The 24,013-nt window shown below is 40.9% G+C and overlaps 1 protein-coding gene across 2 annotated transcripts; it reads left to right on the forward strand.

Moving 5' to 3' along the window:
• Nucleotides 1-14,309, forward strand: BNIP3L (BCL2 interacting protein 3 like). Of its 2 annotated transcripts, XM_061472429.1 has the most exons (6): nucleotides 9-209; nucleotides 5,522-5,708; nucleotides 7,399-7,471; nucleotides 9,215-9,318; nucleotides 10,072-10,221; nucleotides 11,526-14,309. In XM_061472429.1, exons 1-6 carry the CDS (start codon nucleotides 125-127, stop codon nucleotides 11,572-11,574), a joined length of 648 nt encoding a protein of 215 aa, XP_061328413.1. In that variant the 5' UTR covers nucleotides 9-124; the 3' UTR covers nucleotides 11,575-14,309. The 2 variants fall into 2 exon arrangements, with proteins under 2 accessions (XP_061328412.1, XP_061328413.1); XM_061472428.1 differs by lacking the exons at nucleotides 9,215-9,318; nucleotides 10,072-10,221; nucleotides 11,526-14,309 and adding an exon at nucleotides 8,382-9,200 and having other exon boundaries at nucleotides 1-209.
• The last annotated feature ends 9,704 nt before the right edge of the window (nucleotides 14,310-24,013 follow it).

The following is a 24,013-nucleotide window of genomic DNA, read 5'->3' on the forward strand; positions in this document are numbered from 1 at the left end:
AGTGCGGGAGAGGCGGGGAGGGGAGGGAGGGGGGTGGCCGGGCCCGGAGCGGAGTCTGGGGTTGTTGTTGTTGTCCCAGCCCCAGCGGCTCCTCAGTCACCTCAGCCTCCGCTCCTGCGCCGCCATGTCCAGCCCTCAGGAGCCACCGCAGCACAACAACAACAACAACCCGCCGGCTGAGGGCACGCACACCGAGCCGGGCCTCAACAGTGAGTGCCGCCGCCGCTCGCCTGAGGGGTGTGGGGGGGGGAGCCGTGGCCGTGAGGGGCAGCTCGCGGGCCGCGACCCCTTCTTCCCTTGCCCCCTTTCCGGGGCCGCGATTGGCGGAGGACGGGGCCTGGAGAGCCGCCGGGGCCAATCGGCGGCCGCGGGACGGGTGTAACTGGTTCGGCTGCCCCCGCCCGGGGGGCTGTGAGGAAAAGGCGGGCTGCGCGGCCTGAGGGGGCCCGGGGCGGGCGGCATTGCCTGAGGTGGCCCGGCGGGAAGCGGGGCTGGGAGCGGGGTGTCCGCGGAGCTCCGAGCGCTGAGGCAGCGGGAGCCGCTGGGTGCGGGCCTGGGAAAGTGGAGGGGGTTCGGTGGAGGGTCTGCGCGCCGCAGATGAGGTGAGGACCGCGGCTCTCGGATCCCGTGGCCGCGCCGCTCCTCACAGGAGCGCTGGCGACTGAGGCGGCAGCCGGTGTGGCTGAGGTGGAATGGCCACGGCAGCGCAGCCTTAGGAAGGAGCTAGCGCTGTAAGTCGGTGCGAGCCGAGGGGAGCAGGAGCAGGTTTGTTTCGTGGTTAAACTGAGTTTATTCGGTGGCTGGTGTTAACAGCTAAGATGGGGATACAGCAGGGTAGGGGGAGGAGCGTGACTGTGGGAATGAGTTTATTCAGTGGCTGAGTCAATACCACTGACGTGAGCTATTTTCCTCTATATCCGGCATCTATGTCAGCTGCTCTGCTGCATCCTTTTGTTCCTAGGATAACACTGGTAGGGCTGGTTTTTATGGAGGCTCTCGTACTTACTTGGCAGATGCTTTTCCCTCGTTTTAAACAGCTACTTCAGTGTGTCCTTTCATTTGTTTGTAATTATTAAGGATACTGCAGTTGGAGAGGTGAATAAATTGCATTAATGATTAACTGTTACCTTCGTGGTTTACAGTGCAGTTTAACTGACCACGAAATATATTGGCTGGTTGATCTCCTGTAACTCAATGGGAATTGTATTGAAGAAGAATAAAGTGTGCCGATTTCGTAACACTGCTTTTGTGTTATGGTAATGCTACACCTTGTGATAAGGACAGCAGCTTACAACGTTAGCCTGAGTCAAATAGGTATTTTAGCAAATTATTCAGGGCTGTTAGCATACTTAAACACCGATTACGCTTAAAGTTGCGACATGTCCAGTTCCTAACTCAATACTTTAGAAATCGTGAGCTTTGATGCTTCTATGTTTTAGTATTTCCTTTTTGTTTTCTGATAACTTACTCAGTGAGGTGTATTAGTCTGCTGTAAGACAGGAGCAACAAGAGATGAGTGTACTCTAAGCCTGTGCTGGACCTGCTCACATAGGTCTTATTCCTGGGTCGGCACGTAGAGGCTTAGCTAAATCAGTGTGATTACTGAAGGTGATGAGTGCAAGGTATGAGAGGAAATACTCGATAGTTATGCTCTGAGAACAAAACAAATGCAACCTGTCAGCTCCACATAGGCTTAGTGCTGCTTTCAGATGCTTAGCTGCTCCCCAATGCTTTGGTGTTACAGGTATATTTTCTGCCATTACAAAAACTTTTCAGTGAACTTTTTTCAAGCTAATGAGCTTAGACACTCATTCGGTTCTACATGTCATTTGTGTGTGTTTAGGGCCTTTCATTAAAGATTCGAAGTACTTGAATCAAAGGTCAGGAGACCTGGGAATAAAACTGGTAACTGAACCTGTGCCTGGTTGGGTCCTTGAAAAAAGAAGGCTTGTTTGCTCTGGGAATTCTACACGCTTCCTGTATTGTAATTATTACAAAGCTATGTTACATATTGACAAAAAGAAGAAATCCCACCTTAGGTAGGAACCCATCTAGCTCTGTCATGAAAAATGTGTTTAACAATTACTGTTACGGGAATCCGAACAGCTTTCTGTTCTTTCTCTTTTATTATTTTTTAATGGTGTACTTCATTGTCAAAATGATATTTCTTAGTTTATTCAAGTTGACCATGGCTTAGACTTTGTGTGAGCTACTAGTTTGAAGTATTTTTATATATATATATAAAAAATATGTATATAGAATGTATGTATTGTCCTTGATATCTTCACCCCAACCACCCAAGTGAAATCACAAAGTGAATAAACAAAATGAGACTACTCTTATTCCACCCTGCCTTCACCCCCCCACCCCCCCACCCCCCCCATTTAGCTACTGTTGTTTAAACAGTCTGTCAGTTATGGAAAAACATGTAATTAAAGTAATTATGTATCAGTTCATAGTGAAATAATTAGCCTTGGAGGATGGCCAAAATTGAAACAATTTTGGAGAAAAATACCATTCATATAAACAGTTGTGGGGTTGGTTTGTTTGTTCTTCCAAAGTGTGTGTGATGTCGTTTGTGAAGGGAGGAAAACGCCACCACATCTCTAAATTTCCCACTCTTAATTCTACTATATTTCCCATTTTACTGTCAAGTAGAAATATAATTATATTTAATATAACCAAGATTTCTCATGTGGGTGGTTAATGTAACTTCCTTAGTTCTAGAAAAACCTTGGGGCAAAAAACACTCTATTACTTGGGCAGTTTATTCTCACATGTATTCCTGTGCATCTTATATTCCTGTGCATCTTTTCAAAGAAGCAGAGGTTTCTGTCCCTCTAATCAGTCTTTGAAACTGCATGGGCTCTCTGGCTCCTTCTTCCAAACCGGTTGTGACTGCCTGTGGGAGTATATAGCATGTTTTAGCTTGATGTCAGATTACACTTCATTGGATGTATTTTGACTCATTAAAAGTGAGGTCAGATGGAGAACGTGCCTCTTGCCATGTAAACTGCTGCTCAACTTGTTGAGACTCTTTACTCACAGTTTGAGTGTGCTTCCTAGTGGCCACAACACGTTTTAGATAAACGTTAAGTTTTGTCAGACCAGATAAACATTAATAAAGATTTTATTTGTGCATAATCTTAGGTGCTGTGGAGGTGTCTTTAGTAGCTGCATACTAGAGCAACCAGTTTTGATCATCTTGTGCTGGGTTTCCATTGTGATGTTAGAGGAGGACATTCTCCAGCAACTTTGCCCTCTGTTCTTTTCACATTGTTTGTCACTCACTGCTGATTTTTATTTTTTTTATTTTTTGTAATAGATGTCTTTGCAGATCCTGAGCATTTTAATTCTCCCAGGAGATGCTTGCTACTCCAAAGTGGAAGCATTCTGGTCTGTCTTCTAACTGCGTTTGCCACATGCTTTTCTGCAGATGTGGCCTCTTGATGTGAAGGTGTTAACCACAAGACAGATCTGCCTTCCTGATGTAGTTCTTGCAGCATAGTCTTTTTATTTAGAAATTAGACACCAGCACTTCTCATAAATCTGAAATAATACAGTCTGTGACTCGTGCTGACTGGTCCAAGCAAAGGCTGTCTTCTCCCGGTTAACACTTGATTATCTGAGAAGATACGTAGTACAGAGTTTGTGTACATCGTGTGATTGTGCACACCCTAAATACCTTGTTTGTGAATGTAGCTTGGGAAAACCAGACTTGAAAACCACCTGTACTCTTTAAGAGTATGATGCTTCCGTGGTCATCAGTATAATGGTGTAGTTAATAATTGGTACTAACTCTATTTCTGTTTCAGCTTCACAAAATCAAGTTGAAAGTAGGTGAACTTGTTGTGACATACATCCCTTCCTGTGTCTCTGTGTTCCCAGAGACAAGACTTTGCTATCAAAAATAAAAAAAAATAAAAATAAGTGCAGGCACTCTAAAGTACATGTCAGAAGTCAAGAAATCAGGGTTACAATTTAGAACCTGTGCAAATAATGTTTATAAAGTAGTTTCAACATTTGTTTTTGTGTCTTTAGGCTTTCTTTTCTCTGTTGAATATTTTTACCTCTCTGGTGAAGATGTCAGAACACCAGAAAATAAACCAGTCAACCCAACACAAAAAACCTGAAAGCTTCATGGGGCATAAATTAAATGACACAGGAATTGTGATGACAATACATCTCACTGATAGTGGGAAATCATGTTGCATTGAAAACAGTATGCTTTTGAGAAGTTGGAGATCTTTCCTTCCATAATCATGGCTAGTAGAGTGGCTGTATGGCCAAATGATTCTTGATAAATGTCTTGATGAGAAGATTGGAATTGTAGTTGGATATGGAGTGCATTTAAGTATTTGGAACAGATAGAGCAGTAGAAGTCTATTCTATCTTTACCTCATGATATTAAATAACATGTTTATGAATTAATGTTTTCGAAACCTCTTTGTTTCCAATTGAAATGTGTCACTACTGAGCATACTGGTAAATGCTGTTTTGCATTTAGTTAATGTGCACATAAAATGCAAGCAAAGACATTTAAAACCAAAAGTCAAAATCCTCAGCCTAACCACAGAGTATATGAACATCTTGGCAGCCACTTTTACCATTCAGGATATACTCTTGCTCTTCTGTCAAATCTCAGTGCACACATGGAAATCCCATGGCCGTAGCTACAAAAAAGAAAGGGGGGAGGGACGCGCCAGTAAATCTCAACTTGTAGGCTATAGAGCTGTCCCTAAGGAAATTAAAATAAGGGAGGTGGGAACAGGCTGAAGTAATGGCATTGAAATTATTGACTGTTATTACATGTGAGAGCTCTGCATTTCTCATATTACTCAGTTCTTCATTTTGGCTTCTTAGCAGTGAAATCTTTTAATCCAGCTGTAATGAAATGTACATCAGCATGGTACTTCAGCTCTGTAAGGAAACATAATGCCTGCTTCAGGCATCTGATGGTTTGAGTTGTGGTGGGATAGGAGAGGTGGAAGATGTTTGTTAGAGGGCCAGGGCTGAGAAAGTTGAGTGAGGGTTGAGAATGGCAGCCTGCCTGATTGTATGAAAATCAGTGTTTGATTCGGGGCCTTTGGAAGTAGAGGGAAGAAGGAGAATATGAAATGGCAGGTGAGGAGTTGGATAGTTGGGAACTAGCACTTGAAAATGTTGTTTCAAAAAGGAATGTAAAGCAGGGAAGTGGGTGACTAGTGTAATGGAGTGATACATAGGTAATTGAAGCTTCAAACTGCAAAGAGAAACATGGCCTATTGAAGCATTCATATTCGAGGAGAGAGGGGGTATATTTGACTAGCTTTGGAGTTAGGTAGCAACAAAGTATAACTTTTTAGGGGTGTTTTTGTTGATGAAAGAGGAAGAAATATGTTGCTCTTGCCTGCAGTACATGTTTATGAGTTTTCTCCCCAGTAGCAGTGTATGTTATCAGAATTCACCATGTTTGTTTCTGTGTGTAATTGATAAACTTGAGATGGGTTTTTAATGAAGTGGTGTCTGGCTGGCCCAACAGGTTCCTGGGTGGAGTTACAGATGAATGGCAATGGCAATAGCAACGATAATGGCAACGGGAAAAACGGAGGTCTGGAACATGTCCCTTCATCATCCTCCATCCACAATGGAGATATGGAAAAAATTCTCCTGGATGCCCAGCATGAATCAGGACAGAGCAGCTCAAGAGGTAGTTCCCACTGTGACAGGTAAAGAAATGTTTGCTGTCCTGCCTGCAGTTTATAGCAGGATTTTATCCTGTAGATGTTAACGGGGACGTAAAGCTTTTTCTCAGGCTTAAGTTTTTTATGCTCCAGGATTTGGAGTACTTGCTGGCTTGTGATGATTGGTTATGAAATAAAACATCTGATTTGGAAAGTTAATCGTTGCTACACAGAAAGCTGAGGAATCCAGGAGCTGGAAAGTCACCTCAACACAACAGTTAAATTTCACATTGTCATAAATCACATGTGGTGTAAAAAATACCTAATTTTACTGGCTTTATGTTTAGTCAAACGTACTAAAATGTATCACTGGATATAACGGAAAAAGAGATCTTCAGAATTTGTACTGCTTTGATTTCAGTGTTCTGCTTTTTGTCCTGTGAAGGCAAAATATTTCTTACCTAACAATATAATTCTTCAAGGCATATGTGAGCATTATGATACTCTTCTGTGTTCATTATACCTTTTTTCTAGGAAGTTTTGGGGAGGTTTGGAAGTCCTTGGGCAGTTTTTAGGTATAATTTTAGCTGTCCTTCTGCTTGTGTCTGCCTTGGTTTTGCTGGGTGAATGCAGTTTAACTGTCATGTCTACTGGGTAGCCTACATAAGTAGTTGATAGGTACAAAAGCTATTTAAAATCAGTTAGGCCCAATTTAATGACTGAATGTAGTACACTGTTTGAAAATAATCCATAAGAGTATTTAAAATAGAATGGTTAAATTTATAGAAAACAAAATTTGCTACATCTATGTTGCTAAGAAACAAGCTGTCAGAGCTGTCGCCAGTAGACTGCTTTCCAGTTCAGTCAGGAACGTTTGCTAGATGACTGTTGTGTAGCTTCTTTTACTAGCAGAGGATTTTCAATTATTACCCCCATATTAAATGAATGAAGGCAGATTTCTTTTTTCTCTTTTAAACTTATGTTTCCACTTGTTAACTTTTGGGTAATTCTTTTCCCCTTTTGACAGTTGAAGTAACATTCAAGAAATACTTTGCATTCTGTTCACAGAGTAAATTGCTCTGAAATGTGGTGGTTTGGGTTCTCTTTTGCGTATTTCTAAAATACACCTTTTTTGTGAAAGCTTAAGTCTGGTTAAAAAGATGCCTTTAGCATTTTAATGAGGCATCTGCGCTGGTGCATCATGCTGCATTTTGTATTGTTCATTACTTGAGTTCTCTGGGGTTTGGTCAGTTGAGGTGCAATAGTTGATTAATTTCTCAAGTAGGTTACCGAATGTTTAATACTCAAAGTGAGTCTAACAAGGAATATATGTTCTTGCCAAGCATTAAAATGTTTTTTCATGTGTGATATTTCTGCTTGGAGTAATACAAAAAGAGGTATAATTCACAATGCTGGCAGCGTTGCCTAAGAAATAAGGGATCTGAAGATTTTGTGTGGCAGATTTTGGTCAACGCTTTCTTTGCTTTAGTGGGAGGTTGGTCGACCTGGTTGAGAAAGGTAGGATTATAAATGGGAGGAGAAAATGAAGAGATGAGAGGGCTTGGAAGACTTTCTAATACTGATACGTTTGATCTGAAGAGTGGTCTGTACCTCACAGGAATAGTGTGCAAAAGTGCATGTGGAAATGATTCAGATGAGATGCAGTTTATACTAACAGTTCTTTAGGTGACAGCGTATTATGACAAAATGACATAACAAAATCATTTCTCTTTAGCCCTTCACCTCAAGAAGATGGACAGATAACTTTTGATGTGGAAATGCACACAAGTAAAGACAGTAGTTCTCAGGTATTTTCTTTATTAACCTTTAAAATACATGAATTAAAAAAAAGTGTTTTCAGTTGTGGATATTGTATACAGATCATGTGTTTGTATAAATCAGCATTGGGATTACTTGAAGGGTAGAGCAAGCTCTGTTGTGTTAAAAGTTTTAAAATGTTATGTATCTTATGTGTCAAAAAATTCATTGCACAGTTTGATAGCAAATTTTGTTTTTCATTCTGAGACACTAAACTTGGCTGTTAGCTGCAGGACAAGCAAATGAATTTTATAAGCTTTTTTTAATTAAAATTTGGAGATGTACTTTAGTCATTTGAGTAATGCTGTTTACTTGTCTTATACTTTATTCTTGCAGGTTTTAAGTCAGTCTTTTATTAGAAATTAATATAGTACCTTCTTGTAATTAATAAGTAATTTTTAGTGAATAGTAAATAATTTCTGTGCAGCCAAGCTTATGTTAGTTTAAATTATCTTTTAAGGAGTTAAATTAAATTAAAACACACTTCAGAATGATTATTTTTAGCCACAGGGCAGGGTTAGTAAACTTTATTTAGGCTTACATTTTGTATTGACTTGTAGAGATTAATAGCTTTGAAGTGAGGGGAAAAATGAGGCTCCATCTCTAAAGCTGAGAATTGCCCTGCTTAGTAGCAGTCATATTATTGTCTAGCACTGTTTGCACTGCGTGTGTCAAACCTGTTTTGAAATGTTTATATTTCTGTACAGGATTTTAGAGGGTTCAGTTTATTGCTCTACAGATAGTCAGCTCACATGATAGTGAGTAATTGCCATAATACAAACTGAGAGGAGACTAATGCTGAACTCTTAGTTTTATCATTTAATAGAATTTGCTGTCCTCAGCAGTATAAATAAAAAGCATTCCTGGAAGAATGAAGCCTTGCATTTAATTTTGTCAAAGACCTGGCTGAACAGTAGGACTATTTCAGCTCTGCCCTGTGGAGCCACAGGGATTTGGGTTAAGTTGGTGGTCTTTTGTGACTCGTATTTGATGACTTTTGGGTTTGGTATGGTTTTTGCTTTAATGTTGTCTATTTTACTAAGGGGAGATCAGGAAATTGTTTTAATGCAAAGGAGGAGTTTGTACCAAAGTCAGTGGCGTTTTCTCGTCTATTTTATTTTTTCCTATATGGTAACACTTGAATCTAATAATGTAACATTAAATCTTTGGATCAAGACAACTAGTAGTTGTGTCGTGCGTGCTTGCCTTTCCTTGTCCCATCTGGGATGCAGCTGGTAGAAGCTGCTAGTTGCAAGTAATGTAAATTTTAAACAGCTAATAACACATTTAAAGTTAAAATACTGTTTCTGAATCCTTTTATTTGGCTGTCTTTCTGTGCTTTAGCCACACTCTGTATGCTTTAAATCAGATGCCATCAGCTGCAAGTTTTTGCCATTTGTGAAAACATGGATACTTTTTACATAATGCTGGTTTAGTACATTTAAGATTTAAGAATAATTTTTTTTTTATTTTTGTTAAAACCCAAGGAACTTGCAATGATGTGGAAGTCCTGCATATAGGAATAACGTTTGTGGTATATTGACTTGTGCAGATTCTCCTGTCAGCATAATAAAATCTCTTCTAAATAATCAGTAGCCCAACAACACTTGCTTGTTTATCAGGTGCCACCATTTGGTGCTTATCATTTTAGCACTGTTGTTGTTGCTCTCGGTTTAACACCATAAGGAGGAGCTAATTGAATGTTACAAGGCTTGTCCCGTGTATATTTTCAGTCTGAAGAAGAAGCAGTAGAAGGAGAGAAAGAATTGGAAGTTTTGAAGAAAAGTGCTGACTGGGTGTCAGACTGGTCAAGTAGGCCTGAAAACATTCCTCCCAAGTAAGTTAAGCACTATTTTAATGAATATTTTTATATGAAAGAGAGAAGAATCGTAAGTTGCATGGAATTACTCTGGCTCTCCAAGTAAGATTGTATTGGAAAAAGATTTCTCTTTGGGGAGGCAACAAAATCAAAACAATGAAGTGCGGAAATCTTAGTAGCAACAGAATTATATTTTTATTAAAAGTAATATCAATCCACAGTAAGTTGAGTAAACCTTTTGTCAGGGTTTCTTGCCAAAATTATAATTACTGGAAGAGCTGGGGACTTGGAGTTGGGATTCATGGCATTTAGTTTGGCTTATTGAATGGAATAGTGTTGAGCAAGTCTCCTAAATTCTTGTACCTTTTTTTCTTTGTAAAATATGTAATGTTCATCCACGGAAGGGGAAACGTTGAGATCCTTGAATGCAAAGCATTTTTATTAAAATAGAGGATGCTCTCTAAATCTGGCAGACTTCTGTCTCTGTTTGGAACAAAAAATGAGGCTCTTGCTAACAAATCACATCCTGAAATTCTCTCTCTCGGACCTACCTCTCTCTCTTCAGCTACTGCTCCCCTTGTCTCTATACTGTCTGTGTAAGTGGTCTCTCCACAATCCCTCCTACTATTCTCTTTGGTCCCTTACTCCATGTAAGGGATCTTTAGCTCTTTGTACTTACAAATGTTCCTACAGAGATCTGTGCATTTGTGTGGGGAAAAAAAAAAAAAAATCTTACTGGATTTCTTTCCCCCTCTTTCCCTCTTCTTTCAGGGAATTTCATTTCAGACATCCCAAACGTTCAGTGTCTTTAAGTATGAGAAAAAGTGGAGCAATGAAAAAAGGTGGCATTTTCTCTGCAGAATTTCTTAAGGTTTTCATTCCATCTCTGTTCATATCTCATGTTTTGGCTTTGGGACTAGGGTAAGTATTAACCTAATTCTCACTTTAACTTTTGCATCTGGCTTTGCTTTGCCACTTGTATGCCGGGTACTTGCTGAAAAGGGCTTTACCTAGAATACTTATGTTGTTGCACCTTGCTCAAGATAGACTTAGTATGCTTTTTGAAATGCAGGAAAAACATTGCAGCAATTAAAACATTTCAACCATTAAAACATTTTATTTCAGCAATAGATCAAGTTTCTTGTATCGACAATGCATGGATTATCATGAACTTGCAAATAACCTTTGCAGTTATAACATGTGCCATTTGATTATCCACATGTTCTACTTATATGCTTCAGGTTATAATGTAGAGAGAGTAAGAACAGAGTAAATGGAAAACTGCTGTAACTTCTACTAACCATTGCAAAACCACATTGTACAAATATTGAAGCTGAAGTTCTGTGTGTATGGCACATACTCTGTTATTTTCAGTGTCTAATGCTGCAATTGCGTGATATTACTGAAAGTCAAAGTTTGGATACTTAAAGAAAGGTACATGAAATACTGCATGTGTCCTGCAAGATCAGCTATGACTGCTCAGCACTGCTTTCGTTGCCTGCATAAGCCAATGTAATCTCTCTGCTTGCTTAATTCTCGTGTTTTCATTCATTTTATGTCCTTCTATCATGGGGCAAAGACATGTTCTCAAAATGTTTTTGTATAGCTTCATATTTGTTTTTCAGAGTGTAGTTCCAGTGTCTCTTTAAATTCCTGTAAACCTTTAAATAAATTAGGAAGGTAGAATATATTGTAAGGTATTTGTACTACAGCAAAATTGTGTATTTCCACAGTGAATTAATTTGCGCCTGAATTTATTTCTGAGAGGTCAGTGTTTGCGTAGCTCCTCAGTGCTTTAAAGCTCGCACCCTCCCTTTGTAAGCAGTAGTTTATTGTGTAGATCCTCAGTGCTCTGTGTTGTAAAGCTCACCTCCTCCCTTTATAGGCAGTACTTTATTTGTTTTATTGTAATAATCCAGGAGTGTTGCTCAGCTCCTCAGGAGTCCCTGTGTCAGGGACTCCGTAGAACTGATATAAACTTTTGGACTGGGGTTTTCAAATGAGCTTGGGACTGGAAGAAACCTGCTTTTGCTGAACGTTGATAGCATCGGTGCTTCTAGGCTCATCTGAACATCTCAATCTTTAGGTAATTTTGTAGAAATGAAGTGATGTCCTTGGAAGAATCTCATCAGACTTAGTGAAAGACTAGCTGAGTGCGTGCAAACTGTTTGGAAAACAGGGAATACCTCTGTGAAATACGATATGCCTTATACTTTTTATTTCAGCATCTACATTGGAAAACGACTGACCACACCTTCAGCCAGCACTTATTGAAAGATGGAGTGCAAAACCTGGAAATCCACGTGACCTGTGAAGGTGTTACTGTCTCATTTAGTACATTTGACTTGAGACCATTTTAAGCATGACCTTGACTTCACCCTATCCTTACATATCCAGGTTTTTGCTAACTCTGGAATTCAGTATTGTGTTGGAACTCTGTTGAGGTGTTTCGCTATCTACATTCTTTCCCTCTCTCCTCCCATTCCCCTGCCTCTTGGCCTGCAAGACACGTCAGAGTTGCTGAACGGAGTTTACAACTGTCTATATGTTGCAAGGGCTTCTCTCAATGCAAAATGCCACCAGCAAGTTTAATTTTATCAGTGATGCTGTTGCCTCCTTAGTGCAACCTGACTTAAATTGCAGTTGTGCATGGTATAAATGTTGACTGTATAATGGTGATAAAATTAACAGGCTCTTTGGAAGAAAATTATTGTTTGGAGTGAGAATGAATTTTTCTTTCAGAAAAGGAACCCAAGCTGGTTGTAAAATAAACTAGAAATCACTGGCAATAAAAAACAGTTTAAATCAGCTTTTGGGGGAATTTACTTGGCCCTTTGTATTGGCTAACATCATTTGATTTGCAGGAGGCAAAGACTGCATAAATTTTAAAGTAGGATAACTAAATCCATCAGCATATTTTAATATTAGGTAATCATTGTAATCTTGTCTTTTCTATGAAGTCAGCTCCTTGTTCCTTGTAGGAGAACCTGTCCGATGCCTAGAAAATACTAGAGAAATTGCATTGTTTGCATGTGAAGAAGCTTTTCTTTTCCTTACCTGTTTTCCTAAGGGAAAATCTGAAATGTGAAAATTTTCCTTTTAAAAGTAGTTTTAAATTAAGGAAAAACCCAACAGCTGTAGGTGTAGTTAGACTGTGTAAAAGGATATGATTCTGTTTGTTGTGGAACCATTTACAATTAGGATGATGGGGCAGTTTCAGAAAGCAAAGCATTTGACTGATCTTTAAGGGGGACAATCTTGCAAGAGTGTAAAGATTCAGAAGTTGTCAAACTCTGAAATGTCTTCTGCAAAGGAGTTTTCAATATTCCTCTCTCTCACTGTTTACTGTACAATCTCCTTTGGGGATACATGGAATCTGGAAGTCACTTGTGGTGTCTCATGTTAGATAGACTCTTCTCACTAATGTTGTTGAACTTTTATCTTAGGGAACATTAAGCCTTGTCCTCCTTCAGTGACACTTCTTTTCAAAATGTGAAGCTTTAGTACCAAATTGTTACAAAGCATTGGGACAGTCATGTCCTTAAATAGATTTTATTGGATTTCAGAACATGTAGCATGACTCTGAAGGATAGAATACTCTTTTTTTTTTATATATATATGAATATATAAAAAATATGATATAGACTTTAATACTAAGTATTTAGGGAACCAATGCTAATTTTAAGACTAGCGAAAATCTCATTTAAGTAAAAACTTTAATAGCCTGACTTGTAGAAGATAAGAAAGCATAGTCAGCGAGTTTGGAGAGAACAGCTACATAGAATTATTTGCTTGCATCAGACTATAAAAAGTTGATGATTTGAACTAGCAGTGATGGCTTGAAACAGTTGATGCGTAGAAGTTAAATCCCTATTGAGATCTGGGTTTTAGTTAGCTCCCAGAAAGTAAAAAAAAGTGAAGTATAAGTCCACTGCTAAACTCTATTTATTTTTATTCTCTACTTCTGAATGCTGTTACAGAATGCTTTCAGGGTGAAAGGGGCAGCCTAACAACAAATCCTCTTGAAGACATCTGCTTTTCTTCTTCTAAGTGGCACTTGAGTTGCCTACAACTGCATATTGGTTTCAAGTGTGGGTACTGGGTTTCACCCAAAGGTGGGGGAAGGAAGGGGGAAGTGGTGAAGGGTGTTTTAGTATTGAGTACATAATTTTACAGACCTAAAACCCGAGGGGATGGGAGAAAGGCTGAAACACTTTTAGTTCTAATTATAGCACCTTGTTTTGTATGGAAATTGGAGTAACAGAAAAATAGATTTTTACAAGTAGGGACTACTCTTTAATAAGAGAAAAATTTACCCCTTTCTAAATTAAAAGGTAATTCTTCTTCAGAATATTTAGTAAATACTATTGCAAGCTAGAGTATCAACACAACTTACGCTATTTGAAGGAGCCATGAAGTCAAATTTGTGAAAACTACAGGTGAGGAATGGATACATGATCACTGTAACACTTGCTATGATACAGTGCAGTATTTATTGATACCCTACTATAAGCTTCGGCTGAAAGTCTACAATTTCTAGTTTTACAATGAACAGAAACAGATTGCTGTATAATTTGAAAAGGGGTTTCAACTATTGCTAGTTGAACTTTTGTTAAGACAAGTGTTGTTTAAAAAGCTTTATACCTGTTTACAGTTTTGGAAACACAGACGTAAGCTTCATTTTTCTTACATTTAGTGAAAACTGGCCTAGAATATTTGTAAATAGTATCAAGAAAAACAAATGCATAAACTCGCACATGAAAACCGCAGCAGGCAAACGTAACTGCAGCAAATGCATCTTTACTTACTGGTTTCAAAAGTGCAAGCTGAAGATTGTTAGAAATTCGACTTTTTTAATTGACGTTTGTTGAACTATTGGAGTTAACTGAGCCAAAGTGATTATGCATTCTTCATAAATTAGTTAGCACTTTGTAACATCATATACAGTTTACAGTACATGTATAAGTTGTAGCTTATAAACATTTTGTGCCATTAAAGCTCTCACAAAACTGGTTGTCTGAAATTACTTCATGCTGCGCCTCTCTTCTGTTTTCTTGGTTTTACAGGACTGTTCTGTGTAATACTTTATGGAACTGTTGTGTTCTGGGTTACATGAACATTGAAGCTGCTGTGTATAGGCTGGACTCATTTTTTTGCAAGATTGCTTGGGGTTGGTTTTTAGTGACTTGGGTTTATGTGCTTTTCCTGAAGCACTTCATACAAGCATTTCCATTGTCAGCGTTATCCATCTCTGCCGAGTCCTCCAGCACCTTGTCCAGGACAACTTCTAAGGCAAAGTAATGTGGTGGCATATGAAATGTAAAATAGAATTGATGAGATTGTGTGTGTAATTAGTCAGTTCTGTTGTACGCCTTGTATTTCTCTTCTGTTTACTAATTCTGTTGCAGACTAAAGAATAAGGGAGATCAACCCTAATTGTTAATCTGTCTCCATAGTCTTGGTTCAAGAGCACTGGTCATTTCTGGGAGTACCATGTGGAGAGTTATTTGTTCTAAGTGTAAAATGTCATCACTCTGATACTGTTACTGCCCGTTTTTGTTACCTGGTGATTATTTTCCATGTTTTTAATGTAAAAGTCCAGAACTTTGTGAAGAATTGTTTATTTATTCAGAGACATAAGATAAAATTAGAAAACCTGCTTTTGGAGAATGTAGATGTCTGAGAGTTATTGTGAAACCTGGGCTTGAAGCTTTGCATTAATACTACTTTGAAACTTTTCTGGAGATCATGGTTGTTGGGATTTGAGCACTTTGTTTCTCTGCAGCCCTTTGTTTCTCAACACATTTATTTAGTAGGTGTTATGGGGGTAGAAATCATTGTGTGCTTCAGAACTCTTCTAGTTTTAATGAAATGTTCTATGAAAGAATAAATACAAGGTAATATGTAAAACAGCATTATGTTTGCACTAAGATTATTCTGGTATAAATCACATTTTGAGGACTGTCTTGAAGTTTCTTTTCGTTCTTGTACAGGAGTGTTAAGAGAAGGGATTTGTTTTCATACTTCAGAGCAGCTCAGTGATACTGCTTGTCTTTTCAGCTTAATGCAATGGAACTGGACAGGTGAACTGCGTGATGCCTTGCTTTTCTCTGTAATCAGCACCAAGAAGTATGTTTCATGTTACATTCTGGGAAAGTTACCTCCTACCTTTACTTAACTACAGTGCACTTAGACATTTAGCTAAGTTAGCTATTGACATGAGACTGGGAGATGGTGAGTCCTTCTTACACTGTTTTCAAACTTACCTGTATATATATGAAAAGATTAGGATTTGCTTTGAATTCTGTGTTTTATGAAGAAGTTCTGTATAAAAATGTTATTTATACATTTGTGTGTGTACATATATTTAAAATCCTGATTCTGTGCAAATGTTTGTAGGATCTTTGCCTTGTACTTAGTTATATATGAAGACTGCGTTTTGAGTCTTGAAATCCAAATAAAATGCTAGGGCTCTTGAGCTGAAACCTTAAGATACTCCTGGAAAAATCCCCTGCTGCAAGCAGCATCTCCATGAAAAAGGAAAAAGTCCATTAATTTCTCTTCCATTAAATCACTTCATGTCCTGTCCTGTTTGTCAGCTTGGCTAAGCACAGCTGACTCAGCCAAACTTCTGCTTGCAGGACCTGGAGTATGATTGGTCTTGACATTAGGGGGAGGGCGAATGGTGGCTTTCCATTAGGGAAAGTAAACATGACTGAACTTTGAGCTGCTGCCAGAGAAATGGAGAGTATGGAAACTGGCATTTTCTGTTTTAAACTCTTTCGTAACACTTTTCCAATAGGACTGTTGGTTATTGAGACAAAATACTGCCTTGTTTTGCTGTGTATTTCCTGGTTTCATGAGATCTGCAATTTCTTCAGGTAGGGTATGTGGTGACTTACATGGGTTCAGATCTCACACTGTTAGTGTGTAGTTGATCTCTGTAATTTAGCTGGTAAAGCCCCAGAGGCTGTGTGTTCAAGAGCCTGTTCTGCTTTCACCTCAAAGGAAGCAGGTTATAAAGGAAGCGTTTTGTCTTGTTTCTAGATAAGAGTGTGATGCAGGCTTGGTAAGTCAGCTACATTGGGAATCAGCTCCAAACTGAATTGTTTTCTACCCTTTTCTATGTGAGAAGTCTTCCTGAAGACCTGGAGGATGCTTTGTAACGAGTGTTCACTTCCAGTGCTGCTGCATAAAACATGATTGCTTACAGCTCTGGATTGGTTACAGAAGGGAGCTCACAGACAGATGTTATTTCTGCCAGTATTTTTGCTTGTTGTTGGAGGTGACTTAAAGCAGAACCTGCAGCTGCCAATATTTGAGCTTCAGAAAGACTGGCTAGGTGTTGGTGAGAGGGGAGTGAGTCAGGCAGGCACTGACAGACGTCCCTGGTGCTCTGCAGGCTGGTTCAGGTGGGCAGAGGTCTGCCTAGCGGTGTAGTGGAACAGCCAAGGTCTGAGTGAGCTGTGGAAACTGGCCTGAGACAGTGGCAGGATTTGGTGTGGCTGTGCTGCCACTGGGAAAGAGCAGTGTTCCTTCTTCCTAGGCTTATCTGGTTGGCTCTGGTTGCAGGAAGCAGCTTTTGAGAAATACAGCTATTTTTGTAAATACTGATAAGGTAGGAACAAATGTTCTGAGTGGAGTCAAAGCAGGATGGGTACTGCAGTTGGATTTTTAGTTTTTGCCTTGTAGCCTGTGGGATTGTGCTGTTTGTCTGGAGGTGGAGCAGCCTTCAAATAGTTTTGCAGTGAGTGTGACATAAAAATCTATTTGTCCTTGCAGCTTTTTAGGTGCTGCTGAGTTAGGTGGGTTTAAAGCTGTGTGCCTGGTGTACAACTGACATCTTCAGTTCTCACAGAGAGGGCCTGGTTTTTTCCTCTTGCTTGAGTGGGCTGTACCACTACCGGAAGACTATACAGACTTGCTTACTGGATGTGCCAACTGTCATTTTATTTCAGAGTGAGAAGCAATGACAATTATAGCTGCCTCTCTAAGAGCACTGTCTGACAGGTAGAAGAGATCTCCGGGGTTCCTAGCAATTATTTTAATAGCTAACTTCATCTCGCAAGCAATATTACGCGCCCCTTTCCTATTTCTTCTCCTAGACGACAGCTGCAGTGAAGTATCTCTAGTGTACTTTCTAGCTTTAGTTTGCAGCATTGCAGCTTACCCGGATCTGATGTTGGGCTTTGGCTCTTTGTGCTAAGAATTGGATCTTGTCTAGTTAAATTAACAGCTATCTGGGGAATGGCAGAACATGACCAGGCCTTAAACTCTGATATCATAGGGTTACAGGCATGCTTGGGCTGGCTGGCTGGAGATGTATTGCTTTTAACATATTTGGGATAGAAACACAAAGACTTAGCTGCAGTCATAACAATGAGTTAAAATGATCAGTAACTTAGGAGAGGAAGCTTCTTCCACTGAAACTGCTGAACAAAAATATGAATCTCCAGGACCAGCAGGGATTCTTCTGTGAATCACTGCCAAAAGCCTAATACTCGGAAACAGATTTTGCTGTGCATGGTTATGTTGCCTCTGCTCTGTTCTCTGTGTGTGCATGTGTGTGTGTGCATGCAGGCTGGAGTGGGGAAGGGGCGACAGGAGGTGTGGCAAGAGAAGCATCCACAATGAAGGCGTGAGTCCTTTCCCAGTGCGGTAACATTTTCCTATAGGCTTCCCTGCTAGGTGAGGAAGCACGGCTGCGTAAGAAACCTCCCCAATTGGCTGGTACTGCGGTGGTACGATAAGTGATGTCACCAGATTGTGTTCTGGCACTTTTCAGGCTCAGGCTTTTATTTCCTAGCAGAAATGTGTATATGAGAGAGAGAGAACAGTGCTGAAAAGTGCTCTGGTCCATTTCCTTCTGCAGAAGTGAGAGTTGCTTGTAAATCATTGCTGCTCTTCTTAGGAGTGCAGGCAGAGTAAAGTGTGAAATTAGTGTGTGTGGGAATTAGATATCAGTGCTTCTGCTCAGGAGTTATGGGTTGGCAAAGAGCTGCTGGAAATGCGCTGATGAATGCGTGGAGGATGGATGCAGTGGCGCTGAAAGCATTATGTTAGTTGTGAGCATTTATGAATAGGAAATCAAATGAGTATAAGAAAAAAAGGAGGGGCACAATGGAAGATATTTTCTCCTCGCCCATGTCTCTGACACTTGTTTTGTGATGCTGAATTCTACAAACATGGGAAATGTCTTTTTTGCCCCAAAGTGCTTGTATGTTGTTCCCGATGTACACACCTAGTTGAGCATGCACATTTGCATGCATAATTGATAGCCCCACTGCAATCCAATCCAGCACAAGCTGTGCAACTTACCCATTGACATCTTCTTTCCAGTTTATTTTACTCTTTACCACTGGTCAATTTGACTGTGTTTATTTTATGTGCAGCTTATTTTGAATTTGTTCTTCAAGCATTAAGTATTTTTATTTTTAGTTGAGCTAGAAATATGAAGTGTCTTGTTTTCCAGGATAAGTAGTTAAGGGAACAACCTTCTTCATGCCACTGACTTAATATTGGCTCTTTGTGACTAGGTCCCCCGTGTAAAATGGAAATACTAACCTACCATAGAAAGGTGTTAATGACATCATTTAGAAGGAAAGGCTTTCTGTCATCTTTTTGTGTAAAGATCTCCAACGACAACCACTGATACATTTTCCAGGTTCTCAGCCAGTGCGGATGATTTTAGTGCTAGGAAATGGCATGCTGATGTGTGCTCTCTGACCTGTCTTGCCTTGATTAGCTTTTGAATTACATGGTGTGTCTGTCTTTGCTTATAAGGCCAGATTTGATGACCCATGAAGCAATTACTGAAGTTATATTCCTATGGAAGAATACTCCTGAGAGATTCAAATTTGTGTGGAACTCAATTATTTTTGGTGAGCTGTTTTTGTGAGCCGTGTCTTAGAGAAGTAATGTGATGATGGTCTTTAATCTTAAACTACTGAACTGGCCTCGCATGTTAGCATGCCAAGTCAGTGAGTGTACATTTAATCTCTGCTTTTGATAGTGTAATGTGAGTATTTCACATTGATGTACAGTCCAACACTATTTGTTCAGTGTGCTCAAGCAATGTAATTGCTGTTATGAGCTTTATGAGGGTCAGGATCTGGTAATCTCTTACCTTGTTTGTGCAATGAATGAATACATGTGGAACCTCACTAGAGAGTGGTGGGTCTCTGTTCAGTGGCTGTGGGCATCAGCTTCTTTGTGTGACCCAAACTGGAGGGTTGTGGCTGATGCTGTGTGCAGCATGGCTGGAGCCTACAGTCATACTTGTGCATTAGAATGTAGGTGACACAAAGTGGGATGTCATGTTGAGATCCTTTCAGTGCATGCACAGACCCTGCTAGATAACTTATTCCCTACCATGTTTTGTTGGCAAGGAAATCTGCATTGTTCCTGAGGCAGAATCCAGTTGCCTTCCCAGACCTCCTGTGGAGAGCGATGAAAACCTGCTTGGTAAGCCTGAAATGCTTTTAGCACATGCACTGGGGCAGTGAGCCAGAAACCTAATGCTGATCTGTCTCTAGAGGTTAGGGAGAGTGATTAGGAGATTGGTTGGACAGAATAGTTGAAACCTTCTGAAGGCTTTTCTCCAGTGCACCACTAAATATCTTCTTCTTTTGACTTTAAGAGGAATGGGGCTTGATTAATGTTCAAATGTACTATGCTGACACCACTGGTTTCTTCCTTAGAACTGTAATTATATTCAGCCATCAGCTCCTTTTTCCTTTTTCTAAGTAAGTTTCTATGTCAAGCTTCTAAAAGCTGGCTAAATATATTTGATTTTATCATTTCTGCCTGGATTTGCTAGAAGCCTGGAACAACAGCTCTCTGATGGATGAACTGTCCCGTGTTGGCGGTAAGCCCTGCTCTCTGTAATCTGTGACACTGTTGTGCTGTCAGAGGGCTCTGTAGGACATGTAATATAGTAGAGTTGGGACACACACCTGAGCTACTGGGGAAGCTGTGGCAAAGAATTCATGTGAGGGTTCTGGAGAAGCAGTGGATGCTACCCAGTGTCCTTGCCTCTGTCGGAAGAGAACTGGTCTAAAGTACTGGGAAGAGAGGCTGAGGCTTCTAGGCAGGCTTAGAGTTACAGTAACCCAAGTTTGTGCTGTGCCTCATCCTTCACTGGGAGTTGCAGATTTCAGCAGGGTAAAGCAAAGGCTTATTTTCTGAAGGATGACTGTATGAAATGCAAGCAGCTCTAATTCATCAGCTGTACTGATAAGAGTCATGGGTCAAGTTTCCCATGTACAGGCCTTCTTTTGTGGGATGTAAGTGCTACCCAGGCCTTATGCCAGATCTCTGCTCAGAAGTGAACCTTGCTTGGACTGCTTGTGAAGGAAGCGCAGAGCCCTTCTCGAGCACTGGGACCTCCCAGGCGATTCCAGGTTGCCATGGCCACGCAGCCCAATTCAAAGCCAGGCTGAGTCTTTCCACTGGCTGCTGCAGGCTTCAGTGTGAGGGACAAAACCCAGGAGCCTGCCCTGACAGCCATTCCCTTCAGTAATCTTGTTAGTGATCCGCATTCCGCAGCCCAAAGCAGAGGTTTAGTGGTGCGGAGTCCAGCGCTTGGGAGCTGCCGTGCTTTTCTGATAGCTCTTCTGCTACACTGAGTTCAGATCTGTCTGCAGATGCTCCCCACGCAGCACTCAAACATGCTGTGCTGCAATTAGTCCAGCAGGTGCCCAGTACCAGCGTTTATTACTAGCCATTCCTAATACCGTGCTGCAGATGCACGTGATGCTTTGCAGAGGGAGGGATGGAGATTCCTTGCCCCAAGCACTGATTTGCCTTTTGTTCCTGAAATCCCTACTCCCTAGCAACTCCCAAGGATTTCTTCCCCACCCCATGTGTATTCTGACAGATAATTAACCTTTCAAAGCTTGATTAACCAGGAACTCCTGCAGCCTACCCTTCCCCGTACAGCACCAGCTTCCCTAGAAACCCACACTTTCCTCGCCTTCCAGCTTGAGGTTTAAAACATTAAATAATTAAATCAATGGACACCAGTTCATCATATGACTGTTGTGTGTGTTGATCCTGTGTAATATGTGAAGAAAACACAACATCTGGCTTGTGGCTACAGCCACAAAGGTATTAAAGTAAGACAGGTAAAACTGTGACAGCGTGTTGTCTCGCAACTCGAGAGATAATTCAGTGTTACTATTTTGAATGTTTAAAAGGAAGTCTGCAGTCTTCTTTTTTTCCTCTTGAGTGTAGGTGGATGCTTCTTTGAGATAAGTTTCTCTGAATGCGTAGCTTACATCGTGTTTCACTTGGAAGGATAAGTACAAGGAGATTTGGCCTAAGATGAAGGGGAACAAAATGAGTAAAATCTGTATCTGATTGGTCATACAAGCAAAGAAGAAGGTGTGATACACATTTATTGTATTAGGATCGTGCAGGGAAATAGGAGTAGGATTTGCTTCTGTAAAGCAAGTCTAGACAGCCTTATGTTTTACTTGTTAGGTTGTATTCTGTTTGTATATTTTTCCTCTCTAAATGTATTAGAGTGGGATAACACTAATTTTTATAAGGCTATTTATACCCAAGTTGAATCTAAAGCTTGGAACAGCCATATTCTCTCTCAGAGAACTGGCAGATGCATGGTTTTGAGTTTATCTGCTGGGAAAGCAGTGGCTAGCCTGACCACAGGCTTCAAAAGAGGTGGGCTTGCTTTAGAAACAGTCTGGTTTGTCAGATGAATCAGATCCAAGCAGGTTCACAGAGCAGTCTGCAGAGGGAGGGCTAGCAGCTAGGAACCGTCTGGTCTGCTGTAGGGAATGGCTGGTAACCACAGCACAAATGCACTGGGGTTTCTGTCCTGCTTGTCTGTCCACTGCAAAGCCTTTGTTTTCTTCAGGCAGTTTCTTGGTACCCATTTAAATACAGTGACACGTATTGCCACTGCCCTCCCTTTATTTTTGCTTGGCCAGGTAGCAGTCAAGCAATGTGTTTGTATTGCAAAAGAAATCGCTTGTGTTTCGTGACTTGCAGTTGTATTTATCCTTTCAGCCCCATTGCTCCAGGCACCTGCATTGTTCTGTCCCTTCTAAGAGGGATGTAGACTTCCCCAGGTTTCAGCAATAAGCAGCTCTTCATTTATGAGCTTTCACAGATGCTTGTATCCAGCCTGAACAGCCTCTTGTATCTATTCCATGTCAGTTAATGCCCTGATGTGGCTGTTCTGTCACTGGTTAACTACTAAAATATCCCTGATTCAGAAAGACAATTTTATAGAACTTTATAGGAAGAAATACACATAGATTCCTGTAGGTTAGAACCTGCCATGCCCTGGGTAATGACTTTGAGGCAGTTTGGGCTCACTGAAGGAGCTCACCTCTTTAAGGTGGCTGTTCCACAGCTAGGATTGCATTGCCAGTGCATTGCCAGCACACAGCTTCCCTCTTCTTTCTGTATTAGCAAAGTGATACAGATTCTCACCACCAGTTCAGGTTGTCTCCAGGGCTTTAAAGCTCCCTGTGCAGCTGAGGCCCCTGTTTAGAGCCCATCTCCTTCCTCTTCCAGGATCTCTGTCTGACAAATGAAGGGGTTGGGGAAATAAATAGAAATGAAAAAGCAATACCTTCGTCCTTCCCTGATTCTCATCTCCTTGTCATCCCATGTGCCAGGTTTGCTGGAGGCAGGCTCACTAACAGTCTAGGCTTCTGTAATACATCTCAAGTTGGGAATCTTAATTGCTAAGCACTTTTGAAATCCTTGCTGTAAACACTTGAGGGTTTTTCCTGCTGGGATGGGTGTCTGGTCAGTGGGTTTCTCTTGTGCACCCTCCCTCTTAACATCAGGCTCTTCACAAGAGCTGTTCATGACAATGGTGTTGAGTGCTGGGCTGCTCCCAGCTGTTATTTCTGGGATCGGCTGCCTGACTTCCCAGATTCAGAAGGCGTAAGAAGAACAAGCACCATGGCAGGAAGTTGCTGCCCTCCAGCGCTGCAGCCTGGCTGTCAGACCCAGGGTTCCTCAAGTGTTGCACTAGATCCACCCATTCTGGTATGTGGGTGTTTGCATTGGCTCGTTCTGCTCTGCAGTCCTTTGAGCAGACTTGTGTCTGGTGCTGTGCTCTTGTTGAGTTTATTTGCACTTACGTGTTAATTCAGGGGTGAAGGAATTCTTTTGTGCAGCTCTACACAGAACCCCTGGGATTACTGAGACCTGCAGGTTTCAATGCCTCCTCATCTCTTGTGGCAGGGATGAGCTGGCAGAAGGACTTGTCCAGCTGGGAGCCTCTCCTGTGTCTGTGCCTGAGCGAGCAAAGGGAAGGAAGGCAGGACAAAATGATTCATGGACTGGATGAAGTGTTCTGACAGGGCCTGACCCTGATGTATTCAGCTGTGTCCAGGTATAGGTGAATGAAATGTAATGATCTGAAGTTCTGTGATGATCTTTGCCTAAATTAGAGTGGGGATTTTTAGTGCAAGTCTGGTATTTCAAACTCCCTTCTGTTTCTTTCTCTGTGCAAGGCTTGCTCCCTTCCTGTCCCTAAGTTTTAAGGTTAGATGGCCTTGCAGGAGCTGTCTTGTTCCAGGCAAAACCAGGTGTACCCCAAGCTGTGGAGTTTAGGAAAGAACAGTGACCCCCAGAGTGTTTTGGAAATACATTGTAAGGAGTGTAGAGGCCTGAGTTGACTTCAAAGGTTTGCTTGGGGTTTCTTCCCCACCACTTCCTCTAGAAGCGAAAC

Source organism: Pezoporus flaviventris, unplaced genomic scaffold (assembly GCF_033815535.1).
Source record: "Pezoporus flaviventris isolate CSIRO_AGI_PZ_B2104156 unplaced genomic scaffold, CSIRO_AGI_Pfla_v1 ptg000071l, whole genome shotgun sequence".
Taxonomy (NCBI): Eukaryota; Metazoa; Chordata; class Aves; order Psittaciformes; family Psittacidae; genus Pezoporus; species Pezoporus flaviventris.